Below are 22945 nucleotides of genomic sequence, written 5' to 3'. Positions count from 1 at the left end.
AGGGAGGTGGTTGAGTCCCCTTCCCTGGAGGTGTTTAAGGGACGGGTGGATGAGGTGCTGAGGGGCATGATTTAGGGGGTATTAGGAATGGTTGAACTCAATGACCCAGTGGGTACCTTTCAACCTAGTGATTCTATGATTCTATGACTAACAAGAAAAGCCTCTATTAATTTGCTGAGAATTTTCTGGTGACTGTTTTTTTCAACATTTACAAGGGGAACATGTACAACGTATGAGCTCTTATACTACTCTCTTACATGGATTTTGTGCATCTTGGTCGTTTGTTGTATGACTTGAGAAACTAAATGGTGCGGGCATGTCATCTGTGTATTCGCTGACTTAAATAAATAAATCCTGGTACTGTTAGTTTGGTTTGACCTGTATATCCAGTATTGATTTTCTTACATGTGATCTATGAAGGGGAAAGAATGTTTGTGTTTCTTTATGATGTGGTAATGCAAGGCTGAAAACAGTCTTTTTTTTTCCTCCTTTCCTTTCCCATGGGAAATACAAAGTCTGTCGAACTTGTTCCTCCTGGAAGATGATGATGATGATGATGATGATGGGAGAATGAGGCATTTGCAGCATCAAAAGCAATTGTAGTGTGAACAATTGGGAAGAGAAATAGAATTTTAGGCTGATGCTTTAATATGTTGGGGACCAGAGCTTGTCCCTATTGGGGCTGGATTTGCAATGCAAGGTAGCTGCGAGGCTGGCAGCTGGGGTACCTGAGCCACAGGGGACGCTGGAGCTGGCAGTAGGCTTGGGGAGCCAGGAACAGGGTTGGTCAGGGATTCCTGCCTGTGCTGACACCCTGGAGCCTGTGGGGAACCTGGGAATGGTGGACAGTTGGTTAGCACTGTCCCACATCAAGACGGAGAAGCAGGAGGGGGGGTGGAGTGGTAAATGGTAACTTGTACTCAGGTATTTCTTTTCCTTTCCCTAGAACGCCATGGTGTCTGTCAAGGAGCTGTGCGGGCTGCCACCCATCGCGAGCCTGAAGCAGTGCATCCTGACCCTGTCCTCACGGCTTGTGAACAGTGACAATGCACCCTCCGTTACCCTCTGCATGAAGGATGCTTTTCCTTACCTAGAACCTCTGGGGGCTATGCCCGAGGTGCAGAAGAAGGTCCTGGCAGCGTATGACCTGGTAGGCGCAGTAACCACTGTTACCTCTGCTTTCCTCACAGAATCACCAGGTTGGAAAAAACCTCCAGGATCATCGAGTCCAACCATTCCTATCAACCACTAAACCATGCCCTTGAGCATCTCATCCACCTGTCTTTTAAACACCTCCAGGGATGGTGAATCAAGCACCTCCCCAGGCAGCCTCTGCCAGTGCCCCATGACCCTTTCTGTGAAAAAGCTTTTCCTGATATCCAGTCTGCAACTCCCCGGGCACAGCTTGAGGCCATTCCCCCTTGTCCTGTCCCCTGTCACTTGGGAGAAGAGGCCAGCACCCTCCTCTCTACAACCTCCTGTCTGGTAGTTTTAGAGAGCAATAAAGTCTCCCCTCAGCCTCCTCTTCTCCAGGCTAAACAGCCCCAGTCCCCTCAGCTGCTCCTCGTAAGACTTGTTCTCCAGCCCCTTCACCAGCTTCGTTGCTCTTCTCTGGACACGCTCCAGAGCCTTAACATCCTTCTTGCGGTGATGGGCCCAGAACTGAACACAGTACTCAAGGTGCGGTCTCACCAGTGCCGAGTACAGAGGGAGAATTACCTCCCTGCACCTGCTGGTGACCCCATTTCTGATACAAGCCAAGATGCCGTTGGCCTTCTTGGCCCCCTGGGCACACTGCTGGCTCATGTTCAGTTGGCTGTCAACCATTACCCCCAGGTCCTTCTCTTCCGTGCAGCTCTCCAGCCACTCTTCCCCCAGTCTGTAGCACTGCATAGGGTTGTTGTGCCCCAAGTGCAGGACCCGGCATTTGGCCTTGTTAAACCTCACCTTCTTGAACGTGGCAGGCAATACTCACTGGCTTTCATACTCTCAAATGTTTCAGTTAAATGAATGAGGCTCTTCAAATGACCTAAGCTATGGAAAATTGTCCTTTAATCACCAACATCGCTGGGCTTTTTGTTGGTGTGATTTTATTTTTTTTATTAACTTAAACATAGTTGTGGCTAGCACAAGTTGGCACTTGAGGAGGGACTTTGTTTACAAAAATGCCAGCAATTCAGAATGTACTAGTGGCTGCTAGTTGTTGTCCTTGAAAACTGGCAAGATTTGTGTGCTACCTTTCACTTGTCTCCCCACAGCAGAGGACAAGGTCATTAGACAGGGAGCTGCAGTGTGAGAGATCCTGGGCAAAGCTGAGCCGTCCCCTTCCCAATGCCTTTCAGCGGCACTGTAACTAGTGACCGTGTCCTTGCCAAAGCAAGTCAGTGGCGCTCTTGCAGAGGGCATTGCAGAGTTGGAAGGGAAGTTTTAAAATCTTCTCTTTTTTTTTTTTTTTTTTTTTGGAATGGGAAAGTAGGGGCAGCATGACAGAAATACTTACAAAAACGTAGATGATCTGAAGTCATTCCAGGTGAATGCTGCAGCTCAGTCCTGTCTGATGACAGCTGTAGGTGACTGAGCAACAGCTGTAGGTGACTTCCAGCAGCAGAAGTTGCTGTCGCTTTGTGCTTCTCAGGCTGTTGGACTGCCCCCGACTTCCCATCCATAGATGGAGTGCGGCAAGTTACATAGTTTTGTAGACCCTGTCTTAACTATGACACTGGCAACCAGGCTGAATCGTGGTTCAGTGAATGTTCAGTGCACGACAGTTATTTCTGCAGCTTATGTTTTTAAGGATTGAAAACTTGAATAACTTTGGGGTTATCAAATTGCTTCCGGAGACCCTGAAGTGTTGGGAAGAGCGATCACATCTTTGATCAGCTCTTCCATGCGCCAAATGCTACTTTCTGATTCCTTTTTTGCTGTTACAATGCTCTTTTCAGGAGAAAATCAGCTTGAGGGAAGAAGGAGACCCTGATTAAAAGAGAAATACTAGAAGTACTCCAAAACAACCTTTGGGTTCCTTCCAAAGTAGTTTATATTACTTGAAGATTAGGAAGTTATGGTAATTAAATACCAGCTGTAATACTACCAGAACAAGGATTTGTAAATCCTGTTGATTGCCATATTTTAGATTGGACTTTCGGGAGATAGATTTGTTATGTGATGCGATGACTCTCTGAAAGGGCAAATACCACATATATAATTTTTCTATCTTTGGAGGCCTGCTTAATGGAATTTTACCAAAATGAATGTCACCTCTTATCTTTGTAATTTTATACTGAAGGGTACACATGGGACATTTCAAGGCCTCACTGTGCTTTGGAAACAGTTTTCCAGTTTAAATAGGTGAAAGGCCTTTTTCAGATGCAGACAAAAACACTTGTAAATCTGTTTTAAATAATGTTTGCTCTCACATTTATCTGTGGGAAGAGATAGTGTGAGGAGTTTAAAGTCAGAGAAAGAGAACAGGAATTCTTCCGTGCCTATGGAAGGGTTGGTTTGAGATGTGATTCTGGTTAATGAGAACATGATACTTGAAACAAATGTTACCCGCTTTGTCTGGCTGGGACTGCCACTTAATTTGCTAAACTATTGGCTTCTGAGAAAGCAAAAGCGGAATTTAATAAATGTTTTTCCTACACTCTGGATATTTGCCTTTTGATGCAATGCCAGCAGTAGAATATTGAAATCTATTTAGCCTTTTCTGTGTTTAAAAGAATGAACTGTCTCTTTCAATTTTGATAGTTGAAAATACAGTGTGGGGAGTGAGTTTACAGTTTCAGTGTTGAGAAAGGGCTCTTCCTTGCTATGGTGTTTGTAATGACTTGGTATAATTTAGGATGCATTTTTTAAAATAATAATAATAATAGTAATAATATTTTTTTTGTGCAAATCAACCTTTTAAGTTGATGGTAAATATGGCTTCAAGGAACTGGACCCACAAACGCTGCATGTCTTTAATTCCCTAGAAATGTCTCTTCACCTCAAAGCAATTTTTGGGTTAATAGATCCAAGAGTGATTTTAAATACATAAAATAAAATCCGTTGACATTGGTCTCTCTCTCGTGTAAATGGGTTGTACTTCTTAGTTCCTTTTATGGTAGAACAGAAAAAAGTTTGACCCTAAATCTCATAGTGGGAAGCTGAGATTGTAGGTCTGCCTCAGTCACAGGGCTCCACAGCTCAGGTAGCATGAGTGTGGTGTAAACCTTCCTTGCCACTTCCAAAACCACTGTGTATTTCGCATTCTTTAAAATGTGTGCTTTGAAAATAATCTTGGATAAAAACAGCCCTTATGTGTTGAGGTTTTTTTCCCCATACTGGCAATTGCCAACTGAACATACCTTTTTTTTTTTCCCAAGGAAATTATAAACTGCCGGTGTGTTTAATGGGGCAGAGACAGGGCTGACAGTCCAGAAAAATGAAGGTGCAGATGCTCGGAGACCTGCCACAATGATCTGGAAAACAATTAACTGTCTGTTCCCTCCTGCTCCTCCTTTCTCAGCAGGCGCCACAGACAAAGACTGGTTTGTGCAGTTTGTTTGTTTTTTTCCTGTGCAATTAATTTTACCATTGTGTTCCGCATTAAATATTTTCTTCCAAGAGAGGCCCTGTTATAATAAAAATTAATGTGCTTTGTTTAAGGAACCGGAATGATTTTTCAAGGCTCTATTTTTTTTTATGGTCACATTGCGGTGGTTTAGTGGAACTCGACTGTTGCTTTGTCTCATGGAGGAAGAGGCTTCATTGATGATACTGGGTTGAATGGGAGTTTCTGAAGAGGAAAGCAGGGAGTGGGATTTGCTGAAAATAAGAACAAAAGGTGGACTGTTGACAATACACAGGAAACATTTTTGAAAAAGTATGCCAACTACCAGAAATGCAGTTTAGAACAGTTTATTTCAACTTACAGCTTAGAGTCAACTTACTTACTACACATAGAGTATGATGAATGGATTCTCCAGTAGTGGTGTTGATGATTCCTTCTTATACACCCTACGATAGTGTAGCATGTCATGTACAGACCTCTTCTTCAGACCTTTCCTTTCTCATGAAGGAGGACTTTTCCTCTCAACCTCCACCTCCACCTGTGTGCTCCCTCTCATTGGTGGCCAGGCATGAGAAGATGCTTGCTGAGGTGGGCAGCATGTGTGGTGTGCCTTGTAAGCTGTCAAATCAATGCTAGCGTTCATTGATCACACCTTAAAAAAAAGACATACTCCATGTGAAGAGAAGGGATAGGGCTAAGCCAGACGTGACAGATGGTTGAATTATTCACTGCAAATAGTTATCCTGTGGAGCTAGGATTTCTTTTTTTTTTTGGTTGAAAATTGTTCAGAAACAGATTGTGGTTTCTCTGTCTGCATGATATATTCATTTGCTGATGCAAGCATGCATGGACTAAGGGACATTTGTGCACTTTGCTTTTCAGTTATTGATTCAGCACTGTTTTACCTCCATAATCAAATGATTGAATCATTTGCAAATCAGAAGCAATGAACAAGTAATGATAAAATTTTTTTACCCAGTGTCCTGGCTCTTTTGCATATGAAGGTTTTCCTGGAAAAATAAAAGAAGCTCTCCAAGTATCTTTATGTGGTTTTGAATCATGAATAACAAAACGAGGGGGGAAAAAAGGTTTGACTTGGAAGTTATTTGTTATATAAACTCATGTTGACATTACTGTTTTTCTCTGCATTCAGGCCCCTTTAGTGGAACTGATCTTGATTATTTTGGAGCAGACAGGTGAGGGAGGACATGGTGTCTGTAGGTGCTGTTGAAAGAAGGCAATTTAGAGTTAAGAACTTCTTAGCCAACATGGAGATGGATTGGGGATTTTTGAGAAGAGAAGCAATATCTGTGACCCTCCTGGGCATAAGTTGATGTATTTAATGGCAGCATTTTTGGCGACACAGGCATTGATCCATGCATACTGCAGAAGTGTGCAGAGATATATCTGGAGCTGCTCTTTGCCTGCTGTTCTTTCCCATTCAGTCTTTTTGAGTTTCTTTGCCTTGATGCAGGCATGACATCTTTATTCCCAAGGAGAAAGTCTGTTTTCCCAGTTTATGTCAGTGCAAAATGACTAACTTGATTTTTATGAGCTTTTCCACTAAAATTCTTATTTCAGCTGTGGGACAGAGTAATCCCCAAAGGAATGGTTTTCACAATTCTCTGAGCAGCTGAAGATGAGGGATATTGCAGAGCAGAGCGTCCACTGCCAAGGAAGTGTCATAATGCACTCACGTCAAGCACAGTCCAGTACATGGACATTGTCTTAAATTCATATCTGTTTTAGAGAGTTTTCTGTCCAAAATTGGACAGAGGCTGGGAAAGCAATTATCCTGTTTCTTTCTCTGCTTCTTTTAATTCTTTCTTTTATTTACCCAGCACACTCTCAGTTTCTGTCTCTGATAGCCATATCCCATAGTTCCTTCTACAATAGGACCTGCAAATGGCCAGATTAGAACTCTTGTTACTGAACAGATTTCCAGTTGGGTACTTTAATTACTCTGCTTTAACATAAGCGGAATGAAAGCTGACCCCTTCCCCTGTTCCTCTCGTGCTCCTGTTTTTAAAAAGAACTGGTCTTCATGTACCAGATCACATGCTACAACGCTCTGGCATCAAATTTCTTGAGAAATATTTGTAGGCAAAACCATGAAATTGGAATTTAAGGTGACTTTTATTCAGTTCTTTCTCTAATGTACGTTGATAAAGTATTTCAGATGTTTCCAGTTAATGTAACCAACTCTGATAACTGTTCCTCTTACTGTGCTGTTGTAGGAAAAGGCTCAGATACAGAAACTTGGCTTGGAGCGTAGTGGGACAGAGACAAGGCAGACTGGTGACCAGTGTTCCTTGTCGTGTCCTGGCACGTCCCCCTTTTCTACAAGGCTTGCTGGCACACAATTGATTGCCTGGCTGCTTCTTGTCCCAAATGTCTGCAAGAAGTGCTCAATGCTAAAGAGCGAATCTGTTCAAGTTTGTGTGAGCTCAATTTGTGCTTCAGCTGTTTTTCCAAATTGATTGTATTTTTGTAGCCTTTTTGGTTTTATTTGAGGGGTGTGGTGGGTTTTTTTTGGTTTTTTTCTTTTTTTTGGTCTTGTCCTTCCTTCCTTCCTACTCCTCACCCTCTTTGTTGTCCATGAAAAGCACTGACCTTTGGATCAACACCCATGAGGAGACACCAAGACACCTGAGAGAAGGCTTCCTTTACGTTTGATATTCAGTTGGTTTCTGTTCTAAACATTGCAATATTTATGAGAGGATTCTTTGAACTGTCTCTTTTATATCGCTTATCTTCCCAGTAGGAGCAGTGCTTTAATTTGCCACCAGGAGTTTTTCCTGTCTCTTTTTGTCTTTTTTTTTTTTTTTTTTTGGTGTGACTTTGCTCTGTTAATTTCCTCTCCCCTTTTCAGTCTGTGGAATAGTTTGTAATGAAAAGAAGAAATTGATCTGTAGCATAGGAGTTTATGTAACTAAAAAGAAATAAGTTTCTTTATTCAGTTTGCACTGATCCTGTGATTAAACAAGTGCAGACAAGAATATGCCTGTTAAGTTCTTGTGGGTAAAAATATGATGCCCTCAGTGTTAAGGTATTTTAAATTTAACTTGAAATTTATTTGTCTTTGTCATTATTTATGAAGTAGAGCATTGTTCTTTCTGCGAAGCAATAGGATCTTAAATTCGATATTAGATGCTGCATTTATACACGTAAGTGAGACAGGTCAGTTTTATTTTCAGCCCATGGTCTGTTCCACTTTCTGACTCTCATATGCCGAATGAGAGAGAGATCTCCTGGGTTTGTGCCAGCTCTTGCTTCCTATGCTTTTGGGAGAAACCAACATAACAGGATACTTCAGGTGGATTGAAACGAATCAAGTTGAAGCTTCTTGCTTTCAGCATTTCTTAAGGATATTTAAATCAAATGAGCTATTTTGCAGAAAAAAACCTAACCTATGCAGATAAGGCTTTGTGTTCCTCATTCTCATTAGTTTATTGAATGTGACATGTACTTCTGGGACTTGTGCCATCTTTCATCGATCTGAACACCCCCTAATTCACTCCTTGTTATCGGGACATTTCTGGCACTTCAGCCTCTCCAGGAGGGTTACCACTTCCAGGACTCGCAAAAATCCTTGTTTCCCTGCTCCCATGGAAACGTGGCAGGGCTCCCTAATGGGAGGCGTGGGGCTGTCCTTTGTTGCTGCAGAGCTCTGTGCTGCTGCAGCTGTTGAATGAGCACAGAGGGATCTATGCCCACCCCACAGGTCTCGACCCTCAGGATGCAGAGCCCAGTGCTGAGATTAGCAGGATCCCAAATGATGTCAAGGTGTGTGGTAGTTTCTCCCATTCAGCTGTATTCCGCTCTGCTTTCTCTAACGTGCATTGTTGGTCAGCAAGGTGGCTTTTTAAGTCCCTATACTAGAATAAGGTTTTGTGTAGTTTTACTCCTATTCTTGTTTACGTTTTCCTCCTGTAGTTATGTTCAACACACCACTCAGTAAAGTTTAAAATCTTTCTGACGTAGGAAATGCAAGTTGTCCTGAGCAATCCTGCCAGCTTCAGCAGCCGCTAAAAGTTTCCTCACTGACTCTAAGCAGACCCAAATACTGGCATCTATCCTTTAGAGGTTGCTTTTTAGTATATGTCATCTGGAGGTTAATCCCTTGAAGCTCAGCGTTTAGGAGTTAACACTGGTGGAGCAAGAGTTTCCTGAGGGAGCAGGATGTCTCTTGCTTTTTGAGAGGCGCTCACCGAAGCGAGTAGCCGTGTGGGAGCTGACATTAAACAGTAGCCTTGATAGGCTCCAGGCAGATGGCTGGGACTTACACAACTGCCCAAGAGCGCTGCTCAGGGCAGGTCTGAGCAGAGTAAAAGTGCGTGGAAATTCATGCTGCCATCATCAGAAAGCTCACTCTTTGCATTTGAGACAGGTTGGAGGATTTTGAAACATTGCTGGTAAAAACAGTATGAAAATTTCAGGCTGTTGTGTGATTTATGGGGTTACCTTTCTAGAGAAAATCTCATAGCCCTCTATGTTGTGTTTAGAGCTTCTGGTTCTTGTCTTGGCACCACCAGAAGTAGGTGGGATCCCCAGGCCTGGCTTTGGGCGTGGTGCAACTGAAAAATCAGAAGACCATTCAGACTGGGAGACCATAGACTCGTTTCAGAACCAGTGCCAAAAAAGAAAAAGGGTATCTAGATACCATGACACAGGACTGTAAGCAGGAGCTGTTGATAAGCAAAACCACAGGAGCAATGTCTCACAGGGGCAGGTGGATGGGACGAAGTGGAGGTGTCTGTGGCTAACATGTTACATCCCTGGCCAGCATTCTCCACTGCAGCCAGCAACCCTGCCAAAACTGGTGCCTGCTGTCCCGTGTCATGCTGTCCCAGCATGAAAGGATGTGCAGGTCTCTAATTTCTAGCTGAGGCTCTCATATGCTTTTACCTGCATTAAACTGAATACAGACAAATTGTTGATATTAATTCCAGTAAACAGTTACTAGTAACTTAGCTTTTTAGGTGGCCTTTATATTTACTTAGTAAATATCCCCCAAGATGCTACCTTGTAAGTAAACACATCCGAGGAGGGAAAAAAAATAAGACTTGAAAGTGGGTTTTCAGATGAGTTTGGGGTTTTTTTGAGGGTTGTATCGGTTGTGTTGCCAGGATTTGCACAGAATCTTTTCAAGAGCATCTATTGTGATGTGTTTTAAGAAAACAAAACAAAACAAACCCCAAACCAAACTAAAAACCCCCTCACTCTAAGCTATGATTTTATTCCTGGATAGCTGTTACTTCCCTGCGGTTCTTCTATCTGTATGAATCAATCTCTGTTTCTTCAAAGTGAACACCTAGGCTTTGTCCATGCCCTAACCCATTGTTATGATCTTTTACCACGGTGTTAGGAAGCAGGATCTCTTGCCCACTGAAACTGCACATGCGGTTCTTGTTGTGAGCAGAGTCCAGCCTGTTATGTAGAGATACCATGTCCTGCACTCTGTATTATTACAGGTGGCGAGGCATCACAGGCCAGCCAAACTCATGTCTCGTCGCTGCCCAGGGTGTATCATTTCTACCTAGTGCATTATTTCCCAGAGGAACCTATGAGGGTGCATGCCAGGTGGTGTGCCAAGGGCACCCCCCCACTCCAGTTGCTGAACTGAGGAACTCTGAATGCATTCTGAGGAACTGTCGTGGGTCAAAAGCTATTTTTGTAAAGATGGCTGCTTAGCAGGAAGACGGTAACGGGTTAAATTCTGCTGTATGACTTGCTTTTAATTGTTTGTTCTTGCTGAGCTGAGAGCAGTCAGACTTTGATGTCAGCATCAAAGGAGTGGAGGGCTTCTCTGCCTACTCTGCAGTAAGGGAAAATTGACATTTTCTTGCCACTATTCTCTTAAAAAATGAATGTAGTAGCTTTGTGTCTAAGAATCCTAGAACAGTCATGCCAGAAAATCCTGGGAGTGTGCCCAGTGCTAGTAGGAAGATGTGGTCACACTTAGGTTACCAAATTGCATGATTCTCGAGCTTCCTTTTTTAGTGTGTGGTAGGATAGTTTCCTGTGGCCATATAGATGTTTGCACGTATGTATATGTGTGTACATATAAAAATCTCTCACAAGTCAAGTTCTACTTTAGAGATCTGAGCACAGGAGAGTCAGGTGCTTTGTCAATACTGTCCCAGCTTAGATGCATTGTCCTCACTGGGCAAAACTTTGCTGCTGGGTAGGGAGTACAGGCACAGGCCTACAGCAAGCCTGGGGTGGTGGATGCATGGGATGTAGTGGCCGTGGAGGTGCCGGCAGTGCAGACACTGGCTCGCAGGTCGTGTGTCTGCGTGTGCAGGAGATGCACATTTGGCCTCTGGCTGCCTCTCTAGTGACTTGCAGGTTTTATTGGGATTCTTGCTCCCTTTTCTACTCAGATCAACCTTAGCATTTGTACTTGGCAGCTGAACAGCTCCTTCAGCACAAGATGACTGTGTGCTGCGGTACAGGAAAGCAAGGGTGGGTAGAAATTGTCACTTTTTTCTAGATGACAGGCAAAAATGTCAAAGAGGAAAAAATCAACATGATGCATGCACAAGCAAGTAGTAAGAATGAAAGGCAAAGGATGGTATTGAAGGTAATTTCAATCTCGGGCATATCCACTGGGCATGTTCTGTTAAAAACCAATTTTGCGCTCTGTATATGGATCAGGCTTTTTTCTTTCTGTCCATGAAGCTGTAATGGAGTTTAGTTTTCTTATGTTCTTATTTATAGCAAAGCCAAGGCATAGCTGTTTTTATTAAATGATGCCTGTTTTAATAGGTTTAATTAGAAATGAAGATGGTGTGAGGGGTAAAATTTGGATCTGAATTTCTCCAGGGTGTGGGAGATTGGGTGTGACAAGAGGAAGTGTCTTTTCTCTCTTGTATCTAATTAAATCAATAAGATAGCTAATTTGCAAGTGTTAATTTAATACAGTTACATTGTCTTTCACCAAAATATTAAAAACTTACTGGTGTTGTTTTCATATTTAGTGTGTTTGGAAGTAGGAAGGTTTTTAGCAGTTGTAGCATTTTGGCAAAGCTTTCGGACAGCAGCTTCTGTAATTTCAGGGTGTAACATTAGGCCATATACAGTTTGCTCCATTTCTAGCTGGCACTGCTCTCATGCTGCTTGGATTTGATTGGGGTTGGTAGTGTAGGTCCCCTGAGAGTGAGATTATTCTCAGGCATGGTTTGTTATACAGTATGTTCTTGCCTTCTGTAACAGATGTATGTGCTACCTTTTGCAGTTCTGCAGTTTTGCAGAATATAGCATTGGAACAATTTGCATGCTTGCCTGGGCTTCTGCAAGGTTTTTGAAACTTTGTTACTGTCAAAGGAGTGTAGCATTTCAAGAAGGGAGGCTTAGGAAAATTGTCACATAATGAACAGTTCATCTGTTTGCTCTTTAGGGGCTGCTCTAGGAAGATGCATAAACATAGCTGTCTCTTGAAACTTGCGAGTAGGCTTGGTGAAACTTTCTCTTTTTTTCTTGGTTTGGGGGTTTGTTAGTTTATTTGTTTTCATTTAAAATTCGACAGAAATGTTGTGCGAAGAGGACAGGATTGGATTTGGATCTGAATTTGTCCAAGAGAGATTCAAGAAATACTGTACCTGAGCCACTGTAGTGTATGAAGTTCAGCACAGGCTTAAGTGCCTCTTAAAATCAATGCTATTCATATCTTGGTAACATTTTTGATAACCACTTACATCAAGGACTACCCTTATTTCTCCTTTTGTTTCAAGAAAAGTACCAATAACAAAGGGCTCAGTTTCACTTAGAATGAATTTTGTTCGTCTGCTAAGTATTCTTTCTCCTGAAATCAAATCTGTTTCCTTCACATCATTTGCAGTGGTGTCTCACTGATGTAAAACAGCTGTTCTTTAACTTCTGGAGTGAAGCACTTTCTCAGTGACTGTCACGTAGCTTGATACAGATCCGGAAGCCCAGATATGAAGGAATGATCCAATCTTCATAGTGCTGTTTGCAGAGCAAAGCTCTTTTTAAGTTTTAAGCTTGGTGCTTTTCTGTGGACTGGATATTGTAGGAAACACTAGTAATGTTACTTTTTTTTTCTGTTTATTTTCTCACAGATGATTCAAGAGAGCAGAGTTCTCATCGAGACGGCAGACATCACTCATGACAAGATTGTTCAGTGTCAGAAAGCAGGTAATCCTTCTTTATTGTGCAATTCTGGATAGCAGATGGGAAGTGATGTGCCAGAATTTATTTACGATTTGTGACTAATGCAGCAGCTTTCACCTGATATTTAGGTGAGCATCCCAGTCTTTCCCTGGCAGACTCTATCCTCCTGAAGGCTCATCCTTCGATAGCAATGCAGGCGTGGGATTGGGCAAATATTCTCAGCTTTCAACTTAAAAACTATTTCTCCATCTGCTCTACAGCTCTGAAATGTCTTACAGCATTTAAATTAGTCAAATTAACTAGAAAAGCATTTGATTGAAAAGAGGGAGTGAGAAGATGTGCTGCCTTTACTGATCTCCAGTCTGTACCACATTCTCTACCTTAAACAGAGTAGGCAAGAGTTTTTGAAACCCCTGGGACCAAGCTCTATTGCCTGTCTTTACTTACCTTTGCTGTTTAAGTTTGTTTTAGAGCTCAGAAACTTACGCTAAGATAATTCCATTGTGTCACAGTACATCTGCATTATGTACATCAGGTATATGGGCGCAAACCACTTGTAGGCTTCAAGTAGGTCATGCAGAGCTCTTGCATTGTACAGGATGTGTTTGACTGAACTAGGGCTGTCTCATGTGCACAGGTAGAAAGGGAAGAGGTGGTTTCAGAAGAGGCCACCCATGTGTTGTCCACTCTGCTGCAGGTTCACACTCTGTTTTCAGGTTGGTAGAAATCACCAGTCTGTGATTCACAGTTCAAGCAAACTCCTCTTCATCACTTGTTGAGGATAGCAGGCTAGGCTCTAAACTGGGACATGGTTCCTCTAGTTTCCACTGATACACAAGAATAAGTCCCACTAGAGAGATAAGCGAGTCCACATTTGGCAGTGGTAATCCTCTACAACTTGATTAATCAGCTTTGATGTATCAGAAACCACACTGAATAAATATGTGCAGTGTATTTCTATTAGGAGTTTACACTGCTGAGATTACATCTGTTTTCAGTTCATTTGGCTGTACAGCTGCACATTGCCTAACGTGTAGCAAACCTTGAAGGTCAGTAATGCAAACACTTCCTACTGCATTTAATGTATGTTCTTGGGCATAGTTGTCTGGGACCACAACAGTCATAAAGGCTATTGTTTCTAATAGGCGTTTTTGGATTTGGCAAGTGGCACAGGCTGTACAGCCGCTTGCTTCTTTTCAGTGTAAATAATGAATGAAACCAATGCTTTGTAGTAAATCCTTCAATTCAGCTTTTTAATTAGAGGAAATTTGGAAACTGTTTCAACAATAGCATTTAACTGATTTTTATGTGGTGCAGAGCAGGGTGGAAACTAATATCCTTGCTCTTTGAAATTCAGAGCTCTGGATCCATGCTAATGCTGTCGTAGCCAAAGGAGAAGAGGCAAGCAGCCATATCTTGTTGGATTACACAGGCCTCATCTTGTGTCATGTTTGGTTTCTGTGTATCTTCAAAAGCAGCAAAAACATCCTCAGCCCAAAGCCTTCATCAGGTGCAGAAGGTTTAGGAATGGAACAGGACAGGAAAATGCAGCACCGAGGGTCTTTCTAGCTTGTATAATTTAAAAGCAATACTTGGCATTAAATTATGCAGAGTGTCAACAATGTCAGCCAGCTTTCTGCCTGCCCTGTTCTGTGCGCTGAGAGAAGAACCCTCAACACTTGCCCGGGCACTGGCATCTGTGCAAGCAGAGGGCTGGAGATGTGTGCAGAGAACACGATGAAGGACCATGCCACCACACTGATGTCCAGAGTTTTATGCAATTCCCCTCTTCTTCCTTCCCCCACCACAAAGATTAATTTCTTAAATTTGTTCTCTTTGCTCCTCTATCTACTTGTATTTTCATTTGTTGTGCTTTGTTAGGCTTAAAAATATCATTTCTGATTGAGGAGAAGGCTGGAGAGATATGAAGTGCTCTTCTGAAGCCACAGGATTTAGACAGAGGAAAGGAGCAAGAGAGAGAGCATCCCTCAACACACTCAAATGCCAATTAGTTTTTGCAAATTTTACCCAGACAAATAGTTCAAATAACATTTTCAGTGTGTCAAGATGAAGCACTCAGAATTAAGAGGTGTCAGAGCAACAACTTAGCCTGTGACATTGTCCTTCACCTCACCGCAGTCCTGTTCCTTTTGGATGTGTGTTAGCAGACCTCTGCCTCAGTTTTGGTCCAGGTTCTCTGTGCCACAAGGCTCTGTGCACTCCCCTAGATGGCTTCTCACATGGCTGGTTTTGTTGGGTTTATTTGTGTGCAGTCTCAGCCCTGGCTGCCAGCAGCTTGGAGGACTTGTTAGCGCTCTTACTCACAGCCTAACAAATGTTTGGGGCTTCCTCTCTCCAGGGCACCACTGTCTCTAAATTACAGGTGGGGAGGTGAGAGCATCCAGAAAATGATGCTGCATAAAGACAGGGCTGTCCATGTGGGGCTGAGCATCATCAGCCTTCATTTTTTTTTCAGGACAAAGCAAGTCATTTGAAGGTTTTCTTTCACTTACTGCAGTGAAATGATTTGTAAGTCACCTGGCATGAGGCATGCCTGCAGGGGAATCTTGTTTGGGGTGCAATTATCTAGACTGTTTTCCGAAGGAAGTGCTGCAGGAGCTCTGTTACTCTAGACAGGCAAGACTGGTGAGTGGGCAAAGTTTTGCAAGATAAACAGTAGAGAAGTCTTGCATTGTGTGAGGTTGAACTGCCTCAGTGTTATCGAGTTCCCGGAGTTGGTGCAATTGGAGAGGAAGCCTATTGTTAGTCTTCCAGGAGTGCTTCAGGCAAGCTACACCCTGTGCAAGCCTGCTCTGGGCTATTGGAAGACTGAATCCTTCAGCAACTCACTAAACAGCCTTCTCTGTCTACTGCGCACAGATGTTCTCTCAGTGGGTGTTTCTTTGATGTTATTTCAATGAAGCTCTCGTTTGTGAGTGACATTTGCCTTAAAATGTTATGGAAAGGAAAGCTATGAAACAATTGGAGGTGGAAGGTGGTTTGTTCAGCCAGGATAGGCTTCAGGCATTTTGGAGTGATTTAGTACCAATATGGCCTTTGTAAGGAACAAATTAAAGGAACACAAGCAGCTCTCTCTCCCTTTTGTCTCTTAATCCACACCAGACTCAGAGAAATTTTTGCATACGCTGTACAAATCTTGTGGAATTGGTGGGCTAGTGGGACCTGGTAAGGTTTTAATCTGCTTGCAGATTTCCTGAATTTGTGTATCCAGCAACAGATCTGCAGACATTTGCCACAGAGACTGTGACATGAAACGTAATAATTCCCAGGGCTGTGGTTGAAAGTCTCAGTTCTCCAGGCTGCAGGAATAGCAATCTTGTGATTAGCAGTATGCGTTCCTGACATAATTCATCATTGTGAAGTACAAGAGGTTTTCTATATGACTGTGATTAAGATTAATGAGGAGGAGCTGTGCATTTCAGTGTGTATTTGCTGTGCTGAACAGGTATCTTCCACATCTGTCAGACTGCCTCCCAAGGTACAAGATCATCTATTCAAGGAGAGTGACAAGCAATTGCAGACTGCAGGCAGAAGCGCTGGAGGATTTTTTGTGCAGGGACTGGGAACGTGCCTATGTGGGACCCCAGCACAGGAAAGAAGTGTTATGTACAAAGAAAAGCACAACTGCAAAATTGCACACAGTCCTCTTATTATGGAAGATGCTGTCCAGGATGAGGTCATGACAGGGAAGGGGGGAGACAGAGGTTGTTGGAAGTGCCAGCTCTGAGACTGAAAATGCTCATTAAACATTTTACAGGAAATCAATCATGCACTGGGTGATATAGCAAACTGTTTTTTTAGGAATGGAATTCCATGAAGAGCTTCATAACCTTGGGACAAAGGAGGGTTTGAAAGGAAGAAAATTAAGCAAAGCCATTGAGAGTTTTGCATGGAATATCACAGTGTTGAAGGTAAGCACAGAAAACACCAACTCGTGTTTCCTATTAACTCTATAAGCAAAGCTTTGCTCTTTTAGCCAATCCGTGCTGTCTTACTAGTGCTGAAGTAACATCTTGTTTTAATGGGAAGTATAAATTGCTCTCACTTATTGAGATTTATCAAATATGTCTAGTTACACCTGTGTCTTGGAAGCTGTAGGAGGGAATTTATCTAAGCCTGAACAAAAGAGGAAAGATAGCTTGTGGCTTGTATGCCAAGGGACCTGGTTTTGGCTCTCTATTCTGCCCCACCTGCCCTGAACGTGACCTGATGGGGGTCAGTGTGTTTCAGACACTTGTTTTGTAAAAGAAGGGTTAGAGCATCTCTTTGGGAATGGATGGGACTTGAGAGAGCATAATGAAAAAACATGAGGAGTATTGCAAATCCTGTAGAAATATCAGGGTTATGTTTCAAAAGTGGAGAACTATCCAAGCAGCTAAAAAAATGGAGGGGATGAAAACTCCTCCATCCTGGCTGCTCAGTGACATGCTGTGCAGTGAGCATGTTACTCACCAGGCTTTAGCTACTGGTTTGGCACCAACCAGCCACAAATTGCTGCAGGAGCTGGATGTCTGAGTCTGGGTGAAATTACCCAGGGACAGACGAAGACAAAAAGAGGAGAGGATCTGGTGCAGCCGTAGCAGACATCAAGGAAAGGACCTGAGCCAAACATTCAGGTTTTTAGCATTCAGGTTGTTAGCATTCTGCTCATGGCTCCTTTCACAGGCTCATTTCGCACCTTGCTCTGATAGATCACAGTTTGGTTTCCCCTTACGCTCTCCCCCCCTCCCTCCAGCTCCCATTAAGCAGATTGCCCTGTCTGACAGCATTTCCCTGTGACCCCAAAATGTCTCTCCCTTTGTTGGCATCTCAGGGCGAGCCAGCTGAAGACAGGGAATTTTTACAAAGTTCCTTATCAAAAACATAACACACAACAACAGTAGCAAGAGTAGTAGGAGATGGAAGCTTCAGCGTTGTAGGGATGATAAGAATGCTAACATGTCCTGAGCAGAAGGGAAAAAGGATTTGGGAATGAAGAGGCTGCAGGGCAAAAATAGGTGAGAGGGGCCACTGGTGGTAGAGAAATGTTAGAAAATATGTGGGGGACACCCGTGGTTCTTTGCATATCTTGATTCACTGCGAGAAAGAGGGAAGGTGAATAATGGAGTTACTCAGTTAATAGGACCTCTGATGAGTAGAAAAGATAACCAGTTCAAACACAATAGAAGGGACTGGTCTTTTCCACACAGCATAGTTGAGAGTGAGTAGTTAAAAGAGGAAAAAAACCCCAACCCAAACTAGGCAGTTCTGAACATTAATCTGAATACCTTTAGCTGTGTTAGGTAAAATAAATGCCTTGTGCTCGGAGTCACTCTAAACATGATCAGGGTTACTCTAAAGTTTTCCAATTTAGATGTTTGTCACGTGAGAATTTCAGACCTCTGTGGGTGACCTGTGATTAATGAACGTACAAGTAGGGTATCCAAGAAACATTTTCCATGAAAAATAATTGTTTCCGAGCGCATATTGTCAGCGTCTTGAAGAGCATTTAAAACATCTAGTCAAGGTCAAGGAATAATTGGCATTTTTCATTTCTAAGCCACAACTTCTTTTTTACCTTTCTCACATAATAAAATACTAATAGAGCTTGTGGCAGCTACCTGTGGATATAAGTGCACATGGAATACCTTTTCATTCTGACTGAAGTCCAACTTGGCAGTGACATTAGACAACTGGGAATGTGGTTGTACCTCAGGTGTCTGATATGAGAACTTCAGTCATTGTTCTTATTTTTCAACTTTCTTTTCGCTTGAAGAATACTGCATTTCAGTGGCCCTGCCCATAACAAACCTATTTGCTGGTTACAGCTGCATCTCGTGTTTGGCACTGACTCTCCCTTCTGTGCTATTGAGAGGCAGATTTGGTGAGGAGAGGCAGACTGCCCTGTCCCACTCAAGCCATTGATGTGTCTAGTTTCAGGGTGGTCACTACAAACACACTTCACGAGGTGTTGGTATAGTGATGTCAGATAAACAAAAAGCAGCCCATAATATCTCACAAATGTATCAGCTGCTTTACACTAGATGAGGTGAGTGAATGGCATGACACCAATGGGAGAAAGCCTCTTTGTGTGCTCAAAGTTATTGGAGGCAATTACATCATGCGGCAGTAGTCTGTGTGAGGTGGCCATGAGCAATAGCAGGTATTATGTTGTGCTTGTGCCTGCAGGGTGATTAATGGTCTTTTCCTAGGCTAGTGAAGCAAAGGCATATTTAATTAATGTATTTCTTTATAAGGACTCCTAGAAGCTATGCAGGGATAACATGGATGGCAGCGAGGTGATTAATGGCAGCCAGCATGGCTTCACCAGGGGCAAGTCCTGTCTGACCAACTTGGTGGCTTTCTATGATGGGGTAACCGCAGCAGTGGACACGGGTAAACCGATGGATGTGATCTATCTGGACTTCTGTAACGCCTTTGACACAGTCCCACAAAACGTCCTTCTCTCTAAGTTGGAGAGATATGGATTTGATGGGTGGACGGTGAGGTGGATAAGAAACTGGTTGGATGGTTGTATTCAGAGAGTAGTGGTCAATGGCTCAAAGTCCAGATGGAGATCCGTGACGAGTGGTGTCCCTCAGGGGTCCGTACTGGGACCAGTGCTGTTCAATGTCTTTATCAGTGATATTGAGAGCGAGATTGAGTGCAGCCTCAGCAAGTTTGCAGATGACACCAAGCTGAGTGATATAGTTGCCACACCAGAAGGATGAGATGTCATCCAGAGGGACCTGGACAGGCTGGAGAAGTGGGCCTGTGAGAACCTCATGAGGTCCAATGAGGCCAAATGTAAGGTCCTGCACCTGGGTTGGCACAACCCCCATTTTCAGTACACGATGGGAGATGATGTGATTGAGAGCAGCCCTGCAGAGAAAGACTTGGGGGTGCTGGTCAATAAGAAGCTCGACATGAGCCGGCAATGTGCGCTCACAGCCCAGAAGGCCAACCGTATTCTGGGCTGCATCAAAAGAAGCATGGCCAGCAGGTCAATTGAGGGAAGTGATTCTGCCCCTCTCTTCCTCTCTTGTGAGACCTCATCTGGAATACTGTGTCCAGTTCTGGAATCCTCAACATAAGAAAGATATGCAGCTGTTGGAATGGGTCCAGAGGAGGGCTACAAAGATGATTGGAGGGCTGGAACACCTTCCCTACATGGACAGGCTGAGAGAGCTGGGGTTGTTCAGCCTGGAGAAGAGAAGGCTCAGAGGAGATCTTAGAGCGACCTTCCAGTACCTGAAGGGGGCCTACAGGAAAGCTGGAGAGGAGCTATTCATAAAGGCTTGTGGGGATAGGACCAGGGGCAATGGGTATAAACTGGAGAGGGGCAGATTTAGACTGGACATTAGGAAGAATTTCTTCACTATGAGAGTGGTGAGACACTGGAACAGATTGCCCAGGGGGGTTGTGGCTGCCCCATCCCTGGAGGTGTTCAAGGCCGGGTTGGATGGGGCCTTGGGCAGCCTGGTCTGGTGGGATGTCTCTGCCCGTGGCAGGGGGGGTTGGAACTAGATGATCTTTAAGGTCCCTTCCAACCCAAACTATACTATGATACTATGACTCATCGCAATAGGTAGGCTTTGAATACAAAGAGGGGGTGTAATAGAAAATTGCTACTGGCCAAATAATTAAATAGTTACAGAGTGTAAGATTAAAGTATATTTTATAAAAATCATAATTGTGGGCATTCTTCATGTTTAAAAAATGCCCTACTTTTAAGAGGTACCTAATGAGAATGATTCAAAATAATATGTAATTTGCTTCTTTAGTTTATATAAACTTAATCACATATTAGTAATGCCCACTAGAAGGACAAACTGTTTGCCAGAATATAAAAATGTGAGTAAGAACAGGGACGTTATAACTTGGTGACAGCTAACTTTGACATAAATGTGTATTTTTAAAATGTCACATCTTCATGGTTGGTCCCATGTCATGTAAAATACTGTCAGGCTTGCAGTCAGTAATATTGAGAGGCACAGTTAAGTACGCAGGTCAGAAAAGTCATATTCTCACAGCAAAATCACGGGAATGGTTACGAACCCAAATTTAGGTCATGTAAAGCAAAAGCTGAGAAGGCTCATTTGGGCAGTTCTGGCTTTGAGCTAATGAGTCTTCCTCAGAGCTGGGACATAACTGCTTGCACTTGGTGATGCCATAGAGGACTAGACAACTTTCAGGTCAGGTACACTCCTTTCTGTACAAGCAGCATGCAAGGTCATCCTAGGTCTACTCCCAGTCCTCAGTGTGTGGCAACGCTGCTTGCCACTTCTCCTGGGACACTTCTGCTTGCTCCATCTGCCTCTCCCACAGGATCTTGTCCCAAGTGTGTTTTCCCACACCCTCAGCATCTGCCGCAAGTGCAAACCAATGCTTTCTGAGTTTTTAGGGATGTTTGGGGTAAAAAGTTGTAGCCTGAAAAACTATTCTCCTTGCTGAAGCAAAACTGCCACAGAATACCAGGAGGTGTTTATTTGGACAAAGAAGTTGGGATCCTCCCGAGTCCCAAGAGCCTGGCAAGTAAGCTGAAGTTCAAGTATGTTGACTGTGCTTTAGATTTATATGCCTTGTCTGTCTGCAAACATATTTTCCTGGGCTATCTGTGCTTTGGTGGATCAGCACATACAATGTGTAGGAGCAATACCACTAGATTCTTATCTGCGTGGTGATGGTAAATATCTAAACAGTTAATATACCAACCCACTGACTTAGTTATAGACAAAATATGGGAAGACAAAGATAAAGCAGCATTTACAGTTTTTGGTCTTCTACTAAAGGGGAAAACACCCAAATGTTTGAATCTAGTTTCTGATCTGAAATGCATTCATGTTTTTTTTAAGTCTTTTCTTGCTGCCCATGGTACGGTTTTGCCTTTGCTGCCATAGGTGTGTTCTGTCATACTAGGAGTCAGCCGTTAGTGCATGCTGCAGACATCAAGTGGTAAAATTCTCAGCAGCCATCCGTGAGTGTATCTGCTAATTATCCTGCATTTAAATGAATGCTGATTAGAAGGCATTAGAAGGATAAAGAGACAGGGTGCTGAATGCAAAAGGTGTGCAATTATTAAATTGCTAATGCATGTTCACTCTTTGGGGGAGAAATCCACAATTTTGTGATGTTAGCTCTGGTGTAAGTGTTTTTCTTTTGCAGTAAAACTGTGCTCTTTTGGAGGATGATGTTCACAAATGACCTGTTTCTTTGACACAGTCACCAACAACTTCATCACAAATTGACAATCAGTCTTCAGTTGCTTGGGAGACCTGCAGTGCCCAGACCTCTCGCTTGGGTGGCAGAGCCCCAGATATGCACTTTGAGGCTGCTTGGAGAGATAAAAGCCAGATTTCTGAAAGATGTGCATACAAACTATCTTGCTTCACCTCAACTGAGATGAATTTAGCATAACTACAAGGTATTAGTTTTCTTTAGGAAGAAAAGCAATACACCAGGCAGTGCTTTTAATTCTAAAGCACCTTATGCACAATGATGCCACACGGAGTTGCTGCTGATCTTTGGTATAAGTGGGTACATTGACAGCCTTCATTTAAGGATTATTGTAGTGCACTATGGGAGTATTTTTTACTCTACAGTACTCTAAAACCATCTTGTAAGTAAGGTTTATTTGGGTCTTTTCACATCAATTATTTTTTCTGCAGCTAGGAAAGAACCATGGCTTCACTCCTTGGTACTGTATAGAGTGAACACCAGAGCAGTGTGGCAGAATCTTAGGGACAGTCATGCAATTAAGCACAATGGTAACAATGTAATTGTTGCTGAAGGTTTTGCAGGACAGTTTACACTATGGAGAGCACAGTGAATTCATGAGCCTCCATAAAGCTGCTGCATTCCATGTACCATCTATTTCGTTCCCTGTAAATATAAGTTAATTTCCACCTGCTCCTCAAAAAAATTCTAATGTCTCTCCTTTTCCCAGCATATCTCTGTGGATATAAGCACATCAGCAGTCAGTTTGTGAAACTACAAATATAGACTAAATATAAGCTGTAGTAGCTTAGCAACAAATTCTTGTGATTTGCTGTCATCTTGTGACCATGGTAGTCCAGCAAGAGCAAGCAGTAAGCAGGAGTGGTTTGTGTGGCATGTAGTCTTTGCACTTGCCTTTAAATGCTCATTGTATTATTCTGTGTATACTTGTCTCCAGATCTCCCTAGATAAATATGTTTTGAATGTGCTTACTCCAAAGGCTCTTTTTCAGGAGAGGTTAAATGCCTCTCCTGCTCTCCG

The 22945-nt window shown here is 43.0% G+C and overlaps 1 protein-coding gene across 1 annotated transcript in view; it reads left to right on the top strand.

Moving 5' to 3' along the window:
- PLCL1 (phospholipase C like 1 (inactive)) overlaps positions 1-22945 on the top strand; it is a 209990-nt gene that overhangs the window by 170268 nt on the left and 16777 nt on the right. The window contains exons 3-5 of the mRNA XM_054070462.1: positions 947-1150; positions 12637-12712; positions 16511-16620. Of these exons, the coding sequence (XP_053926437.1) occupies positions 947-1150; positions 12637-12712; positions 16511-16620 (390 nt within the window). The remainder of the gene's footprint in view (positions 1-946; positions 1151-12636; positions 12713-16510; positions 16621-22945) is intronic.

The sequence above is a fragment of the Cuculus canorus genome, chromosome 6, assembly GCF_017976375.1.
Source record: "Cuculus canorus isolate bCucCan1 chromosome 6, bCucCan1.pri, whole genome shotgun sequence".
Taxonomy (NCBI): Eukaryota; Metazoa; Chordata; class Aves; order Cuculiformes; family Cuculidae; genus Cuculus; species Cuculus canorus.
Note: the sequence above shows the minus strand (reverse complement) of the source record. Positions and strands in the feature narration are given on the sequence as shown.